The sequence below is a fragment of the Carex rostrata genome, chromosome 5 (genome assembly GCF_964058835.1).
Source record: "Carex rostrata chromosome 5, lpCarRost1.2, whole genome shotgun sequence".
In the NCBI taxonomy this organism is placed as follows: domain Eukaryota; kingdom Viridiplantae; phylum Streptophyta; class Magnoliopsida; order Poales; family Cyperaceae; genus Carex; species Carex rostrata.
In genome coordinates, this window is record NC_135922.1 from 9,011,556 (window position 1) to 9,033,386 (window position 21,831).

The following is a 21,831-nucleotide window of genomic DNA, read 5'->3' on the forward strand; positions in this document are numbered from 1 at the left end:
GTTGGTACTCTGTAAAATATGATAGTAAGGCTTTATATCTTTTGCATGTGAATGCAGGATGCGTAGACAACCCGAGCATCTGATGGCATTTTTACTTACTGAATTGGGAACAAGTGGTTCCCTTGATGGACGGCAGAGGCTTGTTGTCAAGGGTCGTTTCCCCTCAAAAAATTTCGGGAGTATCCTCCGCAAATACAGAAGTAAGTTTAACTTCACTATAAGTTCAATCTGCGGCTTAATATAATATTTAATGCAGTAACTTTCTGGTGTTGGCACAGTGATATACTAGTCAGTTATACCCCTTTGCATTAATGTAGAAATGATGGTCTCATGCATTTTCCATATCAACTGAATCAAATTGATTATTTGCTAATAATATTAGATTCATCATAATCATCTTTCTTGATTTTAGTTTGATTTTATGATAGGAAAAATGAACAAAAGTTTGTTAATTTCAGAGGCAGCATTCACAATATTTAGTGAAAGATACCAAATCACCTTTTCCTCCACCATAATGCAAAGGCTCTGCATTAGCTGCAAAATATCTCAAGTACTTGGTATTTGCAAATGCAAGAAGTTTGCAATGTTTATTGCTAGTTAAAATATGCAGTTTTGCTTAATAAAAAGAAATTAAATGTGAATTTATTAATTCTAGAGAAGACTGATGACTGTGGTAGTATGCATATTATGGATTGACCTGTGCTATGAATTCATATCTCTATTTTTTAAGTTTAAACAATCAATCCGAATCATTAAACATGATCTTCATATGAAAATGTATTTACGGACCAAATTTTACATATTTTTAGAAAAACTTTACTTTTTTTTGGTAGGTATAAAATCACTACTTTCAAATGATCCAGAACTTTTAGATCAAGTGATTTTTACCTATCTAAAAAAATTAGTAAAAGAATTATAAAAAGTGTAAAATTTGGTCTCCATGTATATTTTCATATGGAGATCATGTTTATTGGATCGGATTGGATATTTGAATTTTGAAAATAGAGATATGGATTCATAGCACAAGTGGATTGGATGTTTGAATTTTGTCTATATGGATGGAGGCCAGTGATGAGCAAGTAATGATAATAGTTCCAATTTCTGAGGAAGTAAATACTAAATACTGCATGTGTAGAAATGCTAGATTGCATTAGTGTTAGTTTGTCATTAGAACTACTGTGTAAATTTTCTATTATGTGATGTTTAATTTCATATCTTTGATGCATAGTCTATTTTTTCTATTGTTTGTAAAATGCATTGCTATATTTTGTGCTACGACTTTTGGATGTTGCAAGTTGCTCCATCCCCTCTTTTGCATTAATATCAAAATCTTAAATACAAACAAGATGGTTCATCGAAACTATTGTTCTCATGTTGTTCTCGCAAATCGCAAGGGATATGCTTATGTAATATTAACATATTTTGAGTTCATTTTGCACAAGTTTCCTTGTAATTGAATTTGAATGATTAATGCAAAGAAGATGAGGCAAACACACCCAAAAGTTTTATGAAACCTGAATCCTCCTGTGCTTATATAGTTCTCTCTCTTTATTATTTGATAACCTTTATTGTTTACCTTTTCAACCATTTACTTCTTCTTGTTGCTTGCTTGTTTATTTATTCATACAACTTTTGTTTCCTTTTGATATGTGCAGTGTGGTTCTTCTCGTACTGTCATGCCAATCGAGGCTGGATTTGTTGCACGTGTCGGGCCCCGCAAAAATTAGTAACAGTTATCCAACTATCCGAACTTGTAAAGTACCTGTGTTTTTCTAAGTGTCAAATCGGGGTTTTGTTTGGGATTGATTATAATTTTGTTACTTGTGTCGTTGCCATTGTGTTGAACTCTTTGTTAGGGAAAATCAATATATTGTAAATAGTATAATAAATTTAGTAAACTTGTATGTTGTATGTAATTCTATAGGTATAGTAATATAGTATTGTATATAGAAGCTTGTATAAGTGCTCATGTGAATGTTACCAGATAGGATACATGTTGGAAATTTCGGAAGGATACAATGAAACAAAGAGAAGAAATTTGCTGCTGAAATTAACTTCTATTGCTTGATTAAATTCGATTACAACATGCTGAATTTATAGCTCAACAAAAATACTAAATCTGGAACATCTAAATTTAGTACCCCACTACCTATCCTTCTATTACAAGCTGAACCTACTTGTCTAATTATAGAACCCACTAACTCCTACACGCTCCATGATTAATTATAGCACTCCAAATATAAAGAGATAAATTTAGACCAACTCTCAACATAATTCTAAATGTGGAAAGCTAATTTTGGATCAACTTTCAACACTCCCCCTTGATTCAAAATTGGTTTACTCCAAGCTTTAACATCATCTTCTTCTTCCTCATCATCATCGTCAAATTCTATGCCTTCTTCCATCTCTTCATCAGAATCCGATACAAGTTGGTCGTTGATACCTGCACTGGCTTCTTTAATTTCTTTCATTATCTCCTGAGCTTCTGTATTCTCCAGAATAGCCACACGAGCTGGTTGTGAGCCCAGGCCCTCTCCTTCATTCTCGTCCAGCTCATATCCTGTAAACACCTCACCATACTCATCTGCAACTTCTATCTCCTTTGGTTCCTCCGACTCATCTCCTCTGATTGGTATATTTTCATTTTCAGCCTCAACTTCAGTAGAATTCACAAATGCATCACCTTCTCTGGTCAGATTCTCAGAGTCTGATTTCTCCGTTTCTTTCCATTTTTCTCCCTCTGATTCAACTGGGACCGCAATTTTTGCATCTTCCTCCTCTGTGATTGTAGGCTCTTGCTCAGGATTGACTTCTACAATATGTAGTCTCATCAAGGAAAGTCTCTTTTCTTCTTTCTCTGCCTCCATCTGTACGGGCTGGTCAATACATGATTCTGCCATCCTCAGCACTTGTGTATCAGTAATGGTAACCAGATCCCCATCATAATCCTTGTACTTGATCAGCACAGATTTTAATGAAGGAAACATCTTCGTCACAATATCTCTCAACACCTTGAAACTACATTTTTCTGGCATCTGAGCCAGCCGTATATCTTGGTTGTACACCAGCTTCAACGGCCTCTGACGAATGAGCCCTTCATTCTCCACCTTGAGGGCTTTTTCATCAAACAAAATATTTCTACTCACCATGATTTTGCCACTTTCTGGACTGCTGCCACCATTATCTCTTGTGTGCACTGCTACTGTGCCCTTGTTGCTTTCATCAATCTTGCTCTTGGTGTATGCCATGAAGAGTGCCGGTTGGTCATTTTCTTTTACAGCATAACTTGCTTGATTCTCCTCCCTTCGCTTCTTGTAGCACTCGGATTGGTAGTGCCCAAACTTATTGCAGTAGTAGCATTGGATGTTCTTCTTGGCTTCATGGCACTCAGATTGATAGTGCCCAAACTTGTTGCAATAATAGCACTGGATATCCTTCTTTGTTGTTTGTTGTTGTTGACGGTTGTCTCCGCTGCTCGTGCTTCTTCCACAACCTCTACCGTTGCGACCTCTTTCTCTACTTGAGTTGCCTCTGGTGAGGAACGCCTTAGAATCATCCTTCTCTTCAGATCTGAGAAGTCGTACTTCATGGACTTGCAGCGAACCCATCAACTCGTCGAAAGAGTATGTGGACAGGTCCTTGGACTCTTCGATTGCTGCCACGACATGGTCGAATTTTGAGGTAAGGCTGCGGAGCACCTTCATAACCACGATCTTTTCAGCAAGATCTTCGCCACAACTCTTGATTTGGTTGACGGTGGATGTGACTCTTGTGAGAAATGCTTGAACAGATTCGCCTTGATTCATGTTCAGCGTCTCAAACTCTCTTCTCAAGCCTTGTAGTTTTATCTCGCAGACTTTCGAACTTCCCTGGAATGCAGTTTTCAGGGTTGTCCAGGCCTCCTTTGCCGATGCTGCTGCTGCTATTTTTGTGAACACCGTGTCTACAACGGCTTGTTGAATGAAGAACAACGCCTTCGCATCTCGCTTCGCTGTTTCTGCTGGTGTGGGATCTGCGGTCGGTGCTCCCGTCTCCACCAATTCCCATAGACCTTGTGACTTGAGCAAAGTTCGTATCTTGATGCTCCAGAACTCGTAGTTGTCTCCCTTGAACAGCGGAATGAACGGATTCGAAACGCTCATGTTTTCTGCCATGGTCGGATCTGCCCTGATCTCTAACCTTAGGCTCTGATACCAATTTGTTGGAAATTTCGGAAGGATACAATGAAACAAAGAGAAGAAATTTGCTGCTGAAATTAACTTCTATTGCTTGATTAAATTCGATTACAACATGCTGAATTTATAGCTCAACAAAAATACTAAATCTGGAACATCTAAATTTAGTACCCCACTACCTATCCTTCTATTACAAGCTGAACCTACTTGTCTAATTATAGAACCCACTAACTCCTACACGCTCCATGATTAATTATAGCACTCCAAATATAAAGAGATAAATTTAGACCAACTCTCAACATAATTCTAAATGTGGAAAGCTAATTTTGGATCAACTTTCAACAATACAGTATATGTTAATTAAGACATTATATCTTTCTGATTAATTTTGAGAATTGGCATAGTTTTCTCATGGTATCAGACAATGCCATGGAACCTTCTTTTTTTGCCCATGGAATCTTTTTGTTTATCTTTTTTTTTTCTTTTTTGTTTTTTTGTCTCTTAATTACTTTAGAATCCATCATTGGATCTAATACTACCAGTAAATCCCAGTAGAACTGTAGAAGGCATATTGTTCCAAAATAAAATTGTGATATAAAATAATGTCGATAATAAATAGTAAAACAACAAAATTTGTTAGAATTTCACTAGATATGATATATATATTATTTTACCTATGCACATGTAAAAAATTATGTTTAACTTTGTTTTCATTATTATGAAGAACTTGAAAAAATACATTAATGTGAATAGTTAGTGGACATTGATTCTTTTATAAACAAAAACAAAAGTAATATTTTTATGTGCATGAGAAAATAATGTATATTACATTTGGATTTAATATTAGCCCTCCAATGAAATAATTTGTCTTTTTTTGATTAAATGCATCTTTTTTTTTTACGTTTAGAAGTCTAAATTTTGTTAGAAATATATTCGCCACACATACTGGTACATAATATGTTACAATTAAAATTAAATAGAGAACAAAATTGGAGAGAAATCAATTTATTCATTTTCTTATTTCTCCTCTCTAGCTATCTCCCATACCTTAATTCCTTATTTAAGAATCATGATAAATGATGTTTATTTTTAAGAATATCAAATGCTGACATCTTTTAAAAAAAATTATTAGCATTTGATATCTTATCAAATTATTTGATATCTCCAAATTTAATACATTACTCAATTTAAGTTATAGTAAATCTTTTTACAATTTTACTTCTTCAATTTTGATAAGATAATTATTTTTTAATTAATTCAGATTCGTTCTTAGTTTTAGTTGTTAATTATATGAAGAACATATATTGAGGAGGAATTTTAGTAACATTAACTATAATTAGTGTCACAAAATGGAGCAACTAATTTATCAATACGATTTCATTTTCACTAAATATTTTTTGTCCTTTTGACTATTGCCTATAGGATGTAGATATTTCTACAAGCCATTTGTCTTTTCTTTCTTTTTTCAAATCAAATCTCTTTACTTGAATCGAAGAAGTTTGAAACTCAAATTGTAAATTAAACTCTTGATCTTCTGAATCACTTCAAGTGTTTCATGAATACTTCTTGTTAAGAGAGGTTTATCCCAAGTTCAATTCTCTCTTTTTGCTATATGTTTGTATTGTACAAGTCTAAGCTCAGTATCTTACAAACCAGCTTAGAGGACTGATGATATAGTTGATAATAGTCTTCTATTTTAAATCTTCACATTTGGTCCTGGTATTAGATTCTCTTGAACATAATTCAAAATCTGATTGCAACTTTGCTTCCTATATTTTTGAATTTTTTGGTTTACAATAATAATTATATATGAAGTTGTGGACCATGTAAAAAATGAAACTAGGAAAAAGATCAGTTATAGTGAATTGAGAAGAAAGTGAAATGATAAACTGAACAATTAATGATTATTAGAAAACAAATATGCACTGATTAATAATTCAATTACTAAAAATTGTGGCGTTTAAATTTCAAAACTTTAATTATACAGATGGTTATAGTTGTTGTTTTGGTTATTTTATTTGTTTTTGTTTAACCATTTGATGATGAAACTGAACAATTCATTGATAGTATATGATAGCACAAAGACGGCTCTATGTACCAGATTTTTATATAAAAAAAAAATTGAACAAATGCATTCTTATTTGAACATAATCATAGACAATATCATATAAATAATATCTTAACATTTTAAACATTTAACATATAAATAATATCTTAACATTTTAAACATTTAACACATTCAGTTATAATACCATATTTTTTCTATCAAGAAATAACCCTCTTTTACATATATTGAAATAGAGGAGGGATCCGATTACACCCTTTTTTGGTGACACCGAATTACACTCTCCATTTTCAAAGTTTTCAAAGTCCAAACAGTCGATCCAAACCGTTCAACTTGTTGGATATGTTAAAATGTGCTTGCAGATCAAATTTTATATTTTTTGGATTTTTTTTACTATTTATTAAGTATTTAACAAAATCGCTATATTCAGACTGTTGAATTTTTATACTCATCTTAATAAATAGTAAAAAAAATCAGAAAAAATTTAAAATTTGATTTGCAAGCACATTTTAACATATCTAACAAGTTGAATGGTTTGGATCGACTGTTTGGATTTTGTAAATATAGGGTGTAACTGGTGTCACCAAAAAAAGGGTGTAATCCGATCCCTCCTTATTGAAATATAACCACACAATTAATTTTACAAAATTATATAATTAACCACGGTCTAATTTATTACATGTCACATTTTGATTGAAACTCTAATTTCAGTTTTTTCCTTGAAAAATCGCTCAAACAGATTAGATATATTAGTACTAGACATATATATAAATTAAATTTACAAAATAAAATAGGGGTAAAAAACTATTTAAATGCATATAATATAAGAGAATGTTATAATATTATGCTCTACATTAATGCGATATGTTATATAAGTTCTTATTATTTGTTATTTATTACTAAAAATATTTAAGATGTCTAATTAGTTTCTCAAAATTGTTAGTTGAAATAGTAACATTGAGCTCAAATTCGGCAAAATGTGTAATATAAGATTTAACTAAATTTGTTTCAAAATTGTTATTTGGAATATCATATTTGATATCCACTAGTAACATGGAGCTCAAATTCGGTGAAATGTGTAGTATAAAATTTAACTTACATTGTTTTTATTTAAGTTGATTAAAATTATTAGTTCCCTCCAATATCTCACTTAGTTAATAGTTATGAATAAAGACAGGTACCCTTAATTTTAATAGCAAGTTATATGCAAGTTAATCTACTCGTAATAACATCGTCAATTCATTTGCATACTTTTGCTTTTGAAATAATTAAGGTGAAAATTTAAATGACAATCTCAGTTAACTCTAGTATTATTATTATACAATACTTTTAAAAAAAAAAACTCTTGTATACATCACCCAAATGCTCTTTATCATGTTTTTTTTTCCTTAATTATCTGAATGATATTTTCATGATATTTCATTTAATTACTATGCAGGCTTGAAATGTGATCTTTCACTTGGGCCAAACAAAATCAATATTTATTATGACAACTTATTCACTCCTACCCATGTCGAATTCGTATCGTCTGCATTAACTCAAATTTTGAGTTAAGATCTGAACACTCCAAACGAGATCCACACTAATATATTAAAGGATCACATACATTATAGACATGGGCCATATTAGTTTGAATTCTGATCATACAATTCAGAAATTAACTCAAACGGTACATTAATGTAGATGATACATCCCTTTTATTTGAATTAGGAACCACTAAAGTAACTCAAATTTTGAGTTTGGACCCAGATCATCCTATCTGTTTTGGCACAAATATTAAAAAAAATCTCGTACATTCCACCTCGGATCATTGTATTTTTCCTTCTATAATTCTCTCCGTACCATAAAAACTTTTCTATTGATATTTATGTATTTGTTATCTTACTTTACTAGGCATTTTATAAACAAACAACCAGTATATATCGAGGTACAGAGAAAATCACTGAGTTAATTGAAGTAACTCTACCCCATAAATTAAGATAATAATTTATTTTTCCAATCTTGTAATGTGTGCTTGTAGCTTAGTGATAAAAATTTTACTTTGTGATTGTAGAGACTTGATTAAAATTCTAATGACAACACATATACTATGTATTTTACACATGTTATGCAATTTACGATTCACCTCCAACCTAAAATTTCTAGTTCGAAAAATAAAAAGTTTTAATCAGAACAATTTCTTATAATTATTTAGCAAAATAATTTCACAAATATTTGTATACTAAACATAATTAATTACTTGTAAATTTAGATATAATAAACAAATCTATTAAGCATAAACACTTCTGAATTGCAGTCAAGAGGTCAGTACATGAGGTGCATGAATAATATTTCTATCCAAAAATAATAATAAGTTGGAAAAAGAAAGAAAGTATATCATTCATTAATTTATTTTTCTTTGCTATTTTAATTATATAATGTAAATAATATTACACAGTTTAAAATAATACAAAATTATACTATTTCAATGAGCATAATTTTCACAAGCTAATTCGAATGGTATCATTCCTTGCACTATTCCTTGAAATAATAAAAAAATTCCGTTATTTAAATAAAGTGAGAGATCACTCTGACAATTATTTAGCTTGACAATATATTTCAAGTCAATGCAAGTAAACTTGAAAATTGAAAAATAAACTTATAGATATATTATTGAACATATAAATTTGCTACTAATAATTTCATACAGTTTAAATGTTCTTTGATCATTAAATTCATACCGTTGAAAAACTAAATTACCCAATGAATGATAAAACAAACAACAAAACATCAATATATATATATATATAGAGGAGGGATCAAGTTACAATAATTTTTGAGTTACAACAAGTTACTACAACCATTTTTTACATTTTCAAAGTCTAAATCGTCCATCCAAACCGTTAGATGTGATCTCTACAAAATAATGTACTCGGAGACCAAATTTTACATTTCCTGGAATTTTTTTACTATTTATTAAGATGGATACAAATTTTAATGGTCTGAATTTGACTAGTTTTTGTACCCATCTTAATAAAGAGTAAAAAAAAATTTCCAAAAAATGTAAAATTTGGTCTCCAAGAACATTTTATCGTAGAGATCACATCTAATAGTTGGATCAACGATTTGGACTTTGAAAATGTAGAAAATAGTTGTGGTAACTTGTTATAACTCAAAAATTATTGTAAGTTGATCCCTCCTCTCTCTATATATATATATATATGAGGAGGGTTAAAATGAACCCTCTTTTTGTACTCCTAACGTACAACCTCCCCTCATATCTTACGTTTCAAAGTTCAAATAGTTGATTCGAACCTTTCAACATGTTCTTCATATTAAAATGTGCTTGCAGACCAAATTTTACATTTTTTTGGAAATATTTTGCTATTTTTTCAGAATTTTTGATTAAACTAAACAATAATAAAAAATTCAGCAAAGTGATGATTTTCAAAAATTCTGAAAAAATAGTAAAACAGCCCGTTTACTCATATATATATATATATATATATATATATATATATATAGATGAGCTACGGTGAGTTGTGAAGTAAAACATGTTTCTACTTCACGCCGTATTTTTATTTTGAAAGTCCAAACGACCGATCCGAACCGTTAGATGTTTAATCCATATTGAAATGTCCTTGGAGACCAAATTTTACATTTTTTTTAATTTTTTTACTATTTATTAAGCATTTTTGAAAATTGCTGTTTTGCTGTGAACAGTAAAAACAGTAAAATTTTCTGAACCATCAGATCAGCGACTTTCAAAATTGCTTAATAAATAGTAAAAACAATTCTAAAAAATGTAAAATTTGGTCTCCAAGCACATTTTAATATGGAGAATAAGATGAACGGTTCGGATCGACATTTTGAACTTTATATATATGTGTGTGTGTGTGTGTGTGTGTGTTTGTAAGTGTTTTATACAAATCAAAATAAAATAGATATGTTGAATGTACATAGAGAATGATTTACATTGTTTTTTTAATGGTTTTTCTATTGACATTTGTGTTTTAAATTATAAGTTTAAGTTAAAGTAAAGACATAATGAAAAATGAAAATAATAGAGGCATTGAACCCTTTCAAAAAATAATATTAAATTTCAAAATTTTCTCAAACAAATTAATTCAAAATTTTGATTTAATATAAATTAATGCTAACATTTTTTTAGAGGTTACGATTTATTTTTCCAATAGCAAACAGTACTTGTTTTAATTACATTATTTCTTTAATTATTTATTAAATCAAAGCAACAACCACTGTCATGAATATGCAAATAAAATAACCGAGATAATTTAATTGTTTTGTTACTCAAAATAATTCATTTATCAAAATTGCTAATTGAATTATCACATTTGATCTCCATTTGCTAGGAGTTCCGATCGACCAAAGATAAAGTGTAAAATTGAAATCACTTTTATTTCTCTAAGTTCATCAAAAAAATTAGTTCCCTCCGATCTCTTAGTTAGTTAATAGTTATGAATAAAAATGGATATCATTAATTTAAATAGCAAGTTATTTTCAGGAGCGGAACTGGGATTTGAATATAGGGGGGCTAAACATCAATTAAAAAAATATATAACGCAAAATCTTTCACTATTTGAATTCATAAAAAGATGCAATAAATAACTAGCATCAACAAAATACAAACCTCAATTAAAATTAAATTTGGCAGCTCTTCTTTAACTTTGTTTTTGTTTTCTGAATTTCTTCATATGCTATTGGATTTCGCTCGCCCGCCCTCTTCAAAAATTGATTAATTTGTGTTTTTTTTTTTTTTGTGCTGAGCTAGAAGAGTCAAAGAGATGCTCAATTGCTATGGGATTTCTTTCTTTTAAGCATTCAATGACATTTTCTTTTTTCATTTTCTCCATACGGTAAACTATCCAAATTCTAGCAAAAAAGTCAAAAAGTTGTCTATTTTTTAATATTAATGGTACGCAAATCTAGGAGTCAAGATTGCAAGTGGGAAATAAAAAAGACAGAATTTGCTCCTTAAATTTTATTTTTAGACCCTGTAAGTTTGTAATTATAGGGTGGGCTGCTATCTACAAAAAATAACATTTGCTTAAACTTCTATATACTTGATTAAAAAAAAAAAAATTTGAAAGGGTGGCTTAGCACCCCTGAAGAGTATTATGTTCCGCCCCTGGTTATTTTCTATATGCAAGTGAATCAACTTGTAAAAGTATCGTCAATTTATTTGCATACTTATACTTTGAGATAATTAAGGTGCAAAATTTTAGTGACAAAATCAGTTGATTTAGTGTTATACAATACTTTTTAGAAGCAAAAAATTTTATATATCACCCATAAGCTCTTTATCATGCTTTTGTCTCTTTATCTAAACGATATTTTCATGATATTTCATATGATTACTATGCAACGAATATCAGCTCAGGCTTGAAATTAAAAGTGATTTTTCATCTGAGTCCAAACAACATCAATATATTTATCATCACAAATTATCCAATGCGGTAACTCAAATTTTGAGTTAAGATCCGGACCGTCCAATTGAGATCTGCACTAATATTAAAGGGTCCAATGCATTATAGGCGTGGGCTGGATTGGTCCGAATTATAATCGTACAATTCAGAAATTAACTAAAACAATACCCATGCCGGCATATACTAATTAGGATCCACTAAAGTAACTAAAATTTTGAGTTTGGACTCGACAATCTGATATGTTTTGACACAAATTAATATAATTAAAAGAATCCCGTGCAATCCTCCTCAGGTTGCCTGATCCAACAGCAACTAATGATGAAAAAGAAGGGACTAATTTGAATAATAGTCAGAGTTGGTACAAGAAATCGACCACCATCAACTAATTAAAGCTTTTGAGTCATTTGCTCTCGGTTTTCTTGGCACAACAAATTGACATACAAGGCGGACCCACAATAGAGGAAAATATTAAGATATCTCTATAAAATAAAATAAAAATAATAATAACTGTAGCTGACTGCTCCGTCCAGGGGCGGTTTGGTCAAAAAAAAAATTGACCGCTTTAACACGGAGCAGTTTAGTAGAAAAACCTGGCCGCCCCACGTTTGAGCGGTCAGGGCAGATTTTAAAAAAAAATTGGAGTGCATATTTAATATTTTTTATTTTTTAGAGTATTAATACAAAAATCGGTCTCCTCTACATATTCATCCAAAACAACTGAAATGTTAATTGCCTGCCTTGAAGTATCCATTAAATAGTGCATTTTTGTTAATATGAACTCTTTAATCCTGCAATGTATTTTAATTTTTTTTGGGGCAAAAAATGTATAGATAAAATGAATTATTGTTGGGCCCACCTGCGAACTGCATTACTGATTTGTTGGTACTATTTCCATGTTTCCTTTTTCTTTTTCATTCTTGATAAAATAATAGGATGAGACATGTCGATAGTTCTGGACCCACCTCAACAATTATATAATTAATACATAAAAATAACATAACATATATCACGGAATATGCTAGAATGCCCGATTTTTTTATTTATATCCAAAAATTAAATTGAATTTTAAAAATTAACGGAACCGGCTGTCAAATTTTAAATCTACCCAAACCGTTTAACCGTTAACCGGACCAAATTTCCGGTTAACGGTTAACCGGACCGTTTGAAATATTCCGGTTAACCGTTAACCGGAAATTTGGTTTCGGTCCGGTTAACGGTTAACCGGTTTTAGTGGGTTCGGTTAGCCGTGAACCGGATTCCTTGGTTCGGTTAACTGTGTAGCGGAAAGAATGGTTCGGTGAACCGTTAACCGGACCGCCTTTTTTTTTTTTTTTTTTTTAAACGCGTGGGGGTCATGCGATGGGGTGTCGACATGTGGCATATGAGAACGGTTCGGTGAACCGTTAACCGGACCGCCTTTTTTTTTTTTTTTTTAACGCGTGGGGGTCATGCGATAGGGTGTCGACACGTGGCATATGCACTGTAGACCCGTGGCTTATGCTGCTGAAATTTCCGAATTTGTAGTTGAGTTTTGCCATTTGGTGCGGGAAAAAGAGAAGAGGAGGCCAGAGAGAAATCAGGTTTTTTTTTTTTTTTTTTTAATATTAAAATAGTTTATGATATTAATTAGAATAGTTTATGATATTGATTAGATTGTTTAGAATCATGGAATATTGTTTGGATTGTTTAGATTGTTTAGAATTATTTGGAATATTGTTTAGATTCTTGAGATTGTTTAGAATTATTTGGAATATTGTTTAGATTGTTTGAAATTATTTCGAATATTGTTTAAGATTATTTGGAATATTGTTTAAGATTGTTTGGAAAATTATTTGGAATATATTTCAAATATTTATTTGAAATATTATTTGAAAATAACAAAAATGCATGTCTCTGTACCGAAAAGTGAAATTGAAACTATTCTAATAATTATTTGGAATATTATTTGAAATTTATTTGGAATTTTTATTTTGAATATTATTTGGAATATTGTTTGGAATATTAACGGTTAACCGGTTTGGGTAAATTTAAAATTTGACAGCCGGTTCGGTGAATTTTTAAAATTCAATTTAATTTTTGGATATAAATAAAAATATCGGAATTAAATTTGTTGGTATTAAATTTAGAGGGTCTGTTTTGTAACAATTCGCAATTATATATTATTTATCTTTATATAAAGTACAAAATTCATTTTTAATATATATTTCATTCTTTTCCTAAAGATCTCTGAAGATCTGATTAGAGATACTATAATATTCTGTAATCTTATCACCTAGCTAGCTAGGTCATTGGTCTAAGAAATTTTTTTTATGAGATCTTGATCTTCTAAAGCACTATAATTGTGATTCATAAGAAATAATTTTTTAAAATTACAGTGTACAATCTACCAGGGACTGGTTTAATTAGGAAAATGCTCAATAAGCCTTATTCCATATAAATAGAAATTAATAATTTTGTCCTTTACAAAATAATTTTGTAAGTGCTAATATTTTAATTTTTTGGTTCTTTTCCTAAAAATTTCATGTATTACTTCATGGAGAAATAATTAGAAATTATCATCAGATGTTGCATATAACAGCACCTATCTAATTTAAATGGTCCACTAATTTGACATAACGCGTTCAATTAATTTAGCTTTATTCATTAGTCCAAATTAAATATACTATTGCTAATTAAAGGTCGAAGTGACAAAACGATACATTAATTTATTAATTAGTAGAACCAGTAATCATACAGCAATCAAAGATATTAATTTATATACAAAGTAATGAATTTCCCAGAGAATTTAAAAAAAAAAAACTATTACATCTCCTTCCGATTTTTTTATTTATATCCAAAAATTAAATTGAATAATTTAGAAAGTTCCAAAATAGTCGATAATAATTTAGAAAAGTTCAAAAACGGTCTAGAATAATTTAGAAAATTTTAAAATAGTGTAAAATAGTTTAGAAAATTTAGGTAATCTAAATTGGTTTAGAAATAACTAGAAACATCCAAAACGGTTTAGATTAGTTTAAAATTTTTGAAAATAATGAATTAACTTTGAATTAATTTTGTAGCATGGCAGACGAAATCAATGATGAAGTACCTATGGCGCAGGATACTTTTAGTGATCTGTTGTGGATACCGCATAGCAGTCACAGGGTGTGTCAGGCTTCTGAGGAGGTAAGCAATTACTTATTTCTTTTTTTCTGACTTGTTCAGAAATATCATCTTGTTTTAATTTCTAATTTTTATTTTCGGTAATGTAGAAAAAGGAGGTTATAAACGTGAAGCACTACCATTGCATGACCGCGTACCACGTTGCATACGCGCCATTCTTGATTCGATTGGGTTTATACCAGATCGCAGTCATGCCTCACAAAAAAATCGATGCGGCGCTGATACACGGACTTGTGGAGCGGTGGCGTCCTGAGACACACACCTTTCATCTTCCCTTCGGAGAGATGACAGGTATTAACTTCGAAACTATTTCAAATAAATTTGTTCTTTGTGATAATTTACTGACAATTCAAATGAAGAAATTTATATTTTTTATTTGATAAATTACAGTTACTTTGGAGGACGTGAGCTGTTTATGGGGTTTGTCCATTACGGGAGTCCCAGTGACGGGGAGTACAGACGGGAGGAATGCAAAAGGCAGGCTCTTCGAATTGTTAGGAATCAAAGAGCATGAGCAGAGTGATCTTTTGAAAAAACGGGGGTCTGAGAGAAATGAAAGAAGCATGGAGTTGACTTTCCTGAAATCTAAGTTTCGTGAACGATTTGAGAAGCTACCGGTAGAACGCGACGAGCAGACGCTGAAGTGGTAAGTATATATATATATATATATATATATATATCAATTTATTCGTTCTTTAGCCTATCAATAATGTACTCACCTTGTCTTGAATTTTGCTAGGTATGTCCGTGCATATATCTTGGACCTGATGTCGTCCAGTTTGTACCCAGACAGTGGCGGGGACGGGATACCGTTGTGGTATCTCGATCTAATTGTGGATTTGGACACGCCGGTACAGTACAATTGGGGTGGAGCAGTTCTTGCATATCTGTATCGGCATCTATGTGTCGCTACCGAGCCCGGGAGAGGATCTATGTATGATCCAGTGATGCTTCTGCAGCACTGGTCGTGGACCCGCTTTCCAGTTCTCCGGCCTGAGCCTCAAACTAAAAACTGGGAACCTACTTGGGGTGCTCCATCGCTTGATACATACGCATCTTTTGCGTACAAATGGTGTTGTCCGCACAAATACGTGTCATCCTCCCACTTCAAGACCCAGGGTGCACGTATCCCGCGGGGCCAGTTTCAGAGTTTGACGGAGGATCATGTGAATTGGGAGCCGTACGGGAGGGTCTACAACAAGCTTCCGACAGTGACCCAGCAGGGAAGGGTATGTTTCAATCTATTTATTTATTTAGTTATATGTTACCGTATTTATAAATTATAACTCACATTCTTGATAAATTTATCAGCCCTACTACTTGTATCTTGGTCCACTAATATTTTATTGGATCGTTGAGCATACCTATCCGGATCGCTGCATGCGCCAATTCGGATTGTTTCAAGAGATTCCGGTGCCAGAACCACTGAATAGGCACACGCATGTTGAGTTGCACAAGTAAGGTTTACTCACCGTCATTTTCCTTATTTATGTTACTTACCTTTGTTAAGTTCTTATAAAATTATCAACAGGTTGATGTTGGGCTCAAAGAAGAACGAGTCCTGGGCCACAAGACATGTGGAATATGTTCAGTTGGCTACTGCATACGAGGCGCAAGTAATCAGAGAAGGTCGCTCGTTTGACCAAAACGACCTTCCGCGTTATCGCAAGTGGTACCAGAAGAGATGTATGGCATCTGTCTATCTGTTTAGTCAGCACGTGGAAGGAATGGATCGTGTGAATTGGCTCCCCAGAGCAGAGCATGGGCCGAGTGGATACATTCCCAGCGGACCACTTGTCACTCGAACTGTAAATATTTTTATTTGTTATCCTCGTTGATTCAGTTATTTAAGACTCATAATTGCTAAAATTGAAACTGTTTGTGTACAGGCATTGACTGGGATTGGAGAGTTGGCGCACGGCGTCAAGATGTTCTTCACCAAGGGGTGGCGAAAGATTGGTAAAAAACTAATGAGGACAGGCTGGCGTCTCTGCTGTAATACAGGTTACGGCCCACGTGCGCGGCAAATGATGGATGAGGCAGGGGTACCGGAAAACTGGGAAGCGGTCCCATCGGACGAGCCTACTCCTATTGGGGCATATCCATATCCAGATCCGCCTAGATTCGAAGGCCCAGATCCTATTAAGGGTTGGCTATACGACGACACTGAATGGAGAAAGTACATCCTATCAGGAGCATTTGCACCGGTAAATCCACCACATCCAGTCACAGACCCCGGACAGGTAATTTGTAATTTTACTTAAAAAAATTGTTTGTAAACCACAACTTATCAAACTAAATTCTAATTATAGGTATCTCAGGATCCGGGGACGCAAGCTTGGAATCCGGACAGCCTTTTGCAGACGCATGGGCCGAGTTACAGCCTACATCGGAACGCTGATCTCGGACAGGTATGTTTTTCGTTTTGAACAAGTATTTTTTTATGAATTACAATTATTTTTTTAGGAATTAAAGTTGTGTATGAATTGCAGGTGAATCAGGATCAGAGTGGACGCAATCCGTCTTGGGAGGATTATCAGAGACAGGGAATAGGCACAGGCACCATGGAAGATTTGCTGGATTTGCAGGAGCAGGAGGAAATCGAGATTGCACAACGAGTATCTATGGAGAATTTGTGGCGTGAGCATCCGAGGACTAGTTGGTTATTTGAAGGGCCACCTTTCGATACTGGTGACGCAGGGGCATCCACATCTCATTCATGTCCATCTATCGATACTAGTGACGCAGGGGCATCCGCATCCCATTCACGTCCATCTGATGGTAGCGCAGGCGAGAGAAGCCCAGAAGAAGAACTAGGAAGGGGTCATAGGCGCCGCCGTGCGACACGGCGCTTCACGTATGCAGATTATCCCGGTCACATGCCCGGCCTTTGATCTATTTTCTTATCTTTTATCTATGTCTGTATAATTCATCTATTTTAGTTGTATCTATGTCTATTTTATCTATGTCGGTTTTAATTATTTTTATTTCCTTCTGTCTTTCAACAATTCCATCGAAACCGACTACATGCTTAAAAAATAACACTCGAAAAATAAATAGAATAACAATAATAAATGTATTAGAATTAAAAATGCATAAATTTAACAACATAATTATCAAATACAAACTAAACTAAAATAGTTCCCAACACATACAAAAAAAAATATTCTTAGCACATACAAATAAAATAGTTCTCAACACATACATAACAAAATAGTTCGCAACACATACAGAATAAAATAGTTCGCAACACATACAGAATAAAATAGTTCGCAACACATACAAATGACGTACTTAATAACGTACTTAATAACAATGCTAAACTTAATTTAACAACATACTTAATAACAATGCTAGCCAGACTTTTTTATCTCTCCCAGAGGACGTGCTAGCCAGGCTTTTTTATCTACGAAAAATCATCATCAGATATTTCAACTTGAAAATATTATTTTATGTGCACACATCTCAGACAGTCATTTTTATGTCTTCCAGTGAATTGGCATTTGTTTTTATTTTCCTCGGTCTTTTCTCGATTGTTGCTGTCCATCTTGATCGTCTACAATTTCATAATCAGCAACATTAAAAAATTACAGAATAAAATAGTTCTCAACACATAAAAATAAAATAACACACAAGTTAATTTCTACAACGCAGACTGAAATGTTGTCCGAGGGTGCGCCAAACAATTGTACTTCCTCTTGCCGGTTGCTCTGCCGCTGCTTGCGCCTGTCTTGCTACCTCCTCTACATGTAGTGTAGACCATGTATTAATTTGTGAATTTAGTTAAAACAAGTATTTATAATTGATTGATCAGTTATACCTGCAGCATTCCGATCAATTGTCTCACGATGAGGCTGGTGTCCGAGTCTCCGACCACGCATTTTGTCCATTTCCATCGGTATGCGGTCATGCCGTCTCCGTCCTTTCTTGATCAGATTCGAATCAGGTTTAATTTTTGGGCCATTATATGCAGGCCATTCACATTGGTTGCCTTTCTGTTCCCAATGTCCGCTCCATGTTTTTAACACTATTGACATACGGTACAAGGGGTTGACATATAAATTTTCATCATATCTCATTTCGCGGACAACCGCCATGAAATGAGAACATGGTATGCCGGTCAGTTGAGGCTTCTGACATTCACATTCAACCTTGTTGTTGTCCATAACACAAGCATTTTAATTATAAGAAGAAAACAAATTATTCGAATTTTTTTGGTATCTTTTATTTCCCACATGACTAGGAAATTAGGGAAGACTCAGAATAAAAAAAGATAAGGAAATTAATAATGTTTTTTTTGTTTATATGTTCGCTTTAATATGTTTTTCTATGATTAAGCAATAATTTAATGTTTTTGGAGAAAAAATGTAACACAAAAATGATAGCTCAAATGAAAATTTTCTTAAATTTGTAGATATAATTTTTAGTGGTCTTTATCTCTGTTTTGTATATATACTAAGAGCTCCTTTGCTGAGTGCTGAAATGAAATTCAAAGAAATTGTGAAAAAAAAAAATTCTGTAGTATCACTGTTTCTGTGTTTCCCACAAAAATTTGAAAAAAACAATGAGAACAATAATTTGTTACTTTTCTTCATTAACCTACATAATTTTCAGTTGTACAATTCATGTGGCGAATGGGTATTGTGTTTGTATCAGAACTGATGTTTTGCTGCTCTATTTTTAGTGGTCTCTGATCTGTGGATCATTTGTACTTACTTTGTTTGATGTTTCACATTTTGAGCTTGTCACGTGTAACATTTTAGGTGAGCTATCAGTAAACTGCATTATTGGTTGTCCTTTTCTTTTTCATCTTTTTGCCTTTTTCTTTTTCATTTTTATATTTTGATAACTATCTCCATATATAAACGCACTCCTTCAACACACCAAAGTTTTAACCAAAATAATGTAATATTTTTTTATATAATCATGAATAACACTGAATTTCAAAAATTTCAAAGAAATAGTAAACTGTCACACCCCGTAGCCATCCTGTACAAAATGCGACAGGGTCCCTGCCGTAAACATACGGTTTCCCGTATGCCTACAAGGTAATTACGATTCATTTATCCCATACCCCAAATTTACCCATTTCAAACATTCAATTCCACACATCTACACAACCTAGAATATTTAAATGCACACAAATAAACATATATCACATCACATACCTGAACATACTATATATATGAAAGTAATATCACAACCATAAGTATATATACATATATACATAAGTATCATATCATAACAACAACATATCACAAAACACACAAAATATATAAAGGTTCTCACAATCCCATCACCATACTCGACAAGTATCATACATATAATACAAGTCACTGGTAAAGAGAGACAAATACCGAGGGCCTAGGACTGACGAGTCTCACCGCTCCCGGCTGCACCAGAACCTGAAAAAGAATAACCCAACGGGCATGAGAATAAATTCTCAGTGCGATAATTTGCCACAACGGATCCCTGGACTTGGAATCAAGTTTTATTTTCAAAAAGAAATCACATTCAACACAGTGCATATATATATACAGTATATAAAGCTAAATGCATATACCTGACAGCAGTTAATCAAATGAAATCACAACAGAGGAATTATTAAATCGAATCTCAAGTTAAAGAACATATAGGGCTTAATTCTTTTAATTACGTCTGGTAGCAACTACAGATGTACCATCCAACTGGACCCTTCGTTCCCGTCGACACCTGTAGGGTTCCAGACACCTACAGATGGACCCCCAATTACCACCCTAATGTTGACACCCATCTGTAGTGCTTGGCTTAACCGTTTCCTAAGTTTCTGGTTACAAGTCATATTCAGAAAATTCAATCAATTCCTTTAGAACGTAATCTCAATAGATCATTCAAATGCATATCACGCCGGATAATGCTTTAGACGTTCACACTAGTCACCATATTCATACAATCCACAAATCATCACATTTGCCCCTGCCTCAACCGGTTGAGGGCTTACGGCAGCCTAGGTAAACTAAAGCTTTAGAGTCCTACCAAAACCTGCGCGCCAGGTTTTGCAAATTCGTCACTCTTTGGTGACCCATACCATTCTTTCCTTTTTCCAATTCCGGTGACTATCTATCTAAGATCAGATCATAATAGATCGACACAATTATAAACCATACCAGTATGCAAGTCATTCACGTTTCAGAATTCAGTTTCAATCAGATTGGGCTATGCTATGCGATGCACAATTCACATAATGCAATCAATAAATATTCAACATGTCAAACGAAACAATAATTTAATTCTGAAAATAAAATATCAGACAAGTCCAGAAACCCCGCACCTGAATATGCTGCTCGTATACCAACCTTATGTCTCAGACGTCTCGTGCGATCCCGTACTCGGTTGCCTTATAGATTCTATTTAGAATATGTACAATTAGGGTTTAATCAGCTATAATTACTATATAATTAACATTCGTATAATTACGGTTCGATGTTCCTTTGATTCGGCTTAGAATACACCATTTATAACACATCTACACTGTACTTGCGGCCCGTAGCCCAAGCCTTTGCGGCCCGCAGCAGTCACAGGTCAGATCAACAGAATTGGCTAAGTACAGGGTTGGTTGCGGCCCGTAAAGGTCCTGTTGCGGCCCGCAATGGTTTGACCTGCTTCAGGTCCAGTGACCATCTCGGGAATCACGCCTCTCTTGCGGCCCGCAACCCATTCTGTTACGGCCCGTAACACACACAGTTCAAAATCTGGTTATTTGGCTAAGTACCCTGACTTGCTTGCGGCCCGCAGGCCCCCTTATTGCGGCCCGAAATTCTTTTGCAGAATTCATTTTCTTTGGTTTTTAATCTGTTCGATCGAGGCCCGGTTTAGGTTCAGTTAATTCTCGCATTTTCCCGATCATGCATACTACTATACTTGGTAACTTATACCATGTTCATTACACTATTCATATAGGTTCATAACAATTCAACCTTTTTATCTATTTACGTCATAATTTGATCGATACAAGTTAGTAATT

At 33.3% G+C, this 21,831-nt stretch overlaps 2 protein-coding genes across 2 annotated transcripts in view; both read left to right on the plus strand.

Annotated features, from left to right (window-relative positions):
- The window catches only part of LOC144554161 (uncharacterized), a 62,310-nt gene that overhangs the window by 24,282 nt on the left and 16,197 nt on the right, over positions 1-21,831 (plus strand). The window lies entirely within an intron of this gene.
- LOC144553817 (eukaryotic translation initiation factor 2 subunit beta-like) lies at positions 59-1,727 on the plus strand. The gene is made up of 3 exons (XM_078302009.1): positions 59-200; positions 429-550; positions 1,656-1,727. The coding sequence occupies exons 1-3, from the start codon at positions 59-61 to the stop codon at positions 1,725-1,727; spliced, it is 336 nt and encodes a 111-aa protein (XP_078158135.1).

Bases quoted from the DNA above. Each gene is read 5' to 3' on its own strand.
- LOC144553817 (XM_078302009.1), top strand. From the start codon at position 59: ATGCGTAGACAACCCGAGCATCTGATGGCATTTTTACTTACTGAATTG. The intron at 201-428 runs GTAAGTTTAACT...ATTTTATGATAG, and splicing joins TATCCTCCGCAAATACAGAA to GAAAAATGAACAAAAGTTTG. The intron at 551-1,655 runs GTACTTGGTATT...TGATATGTGCAG, and splicing joins TTAGCTGCAAAATATCTCAA to TGTGGTTCTTCTCGTACTGT.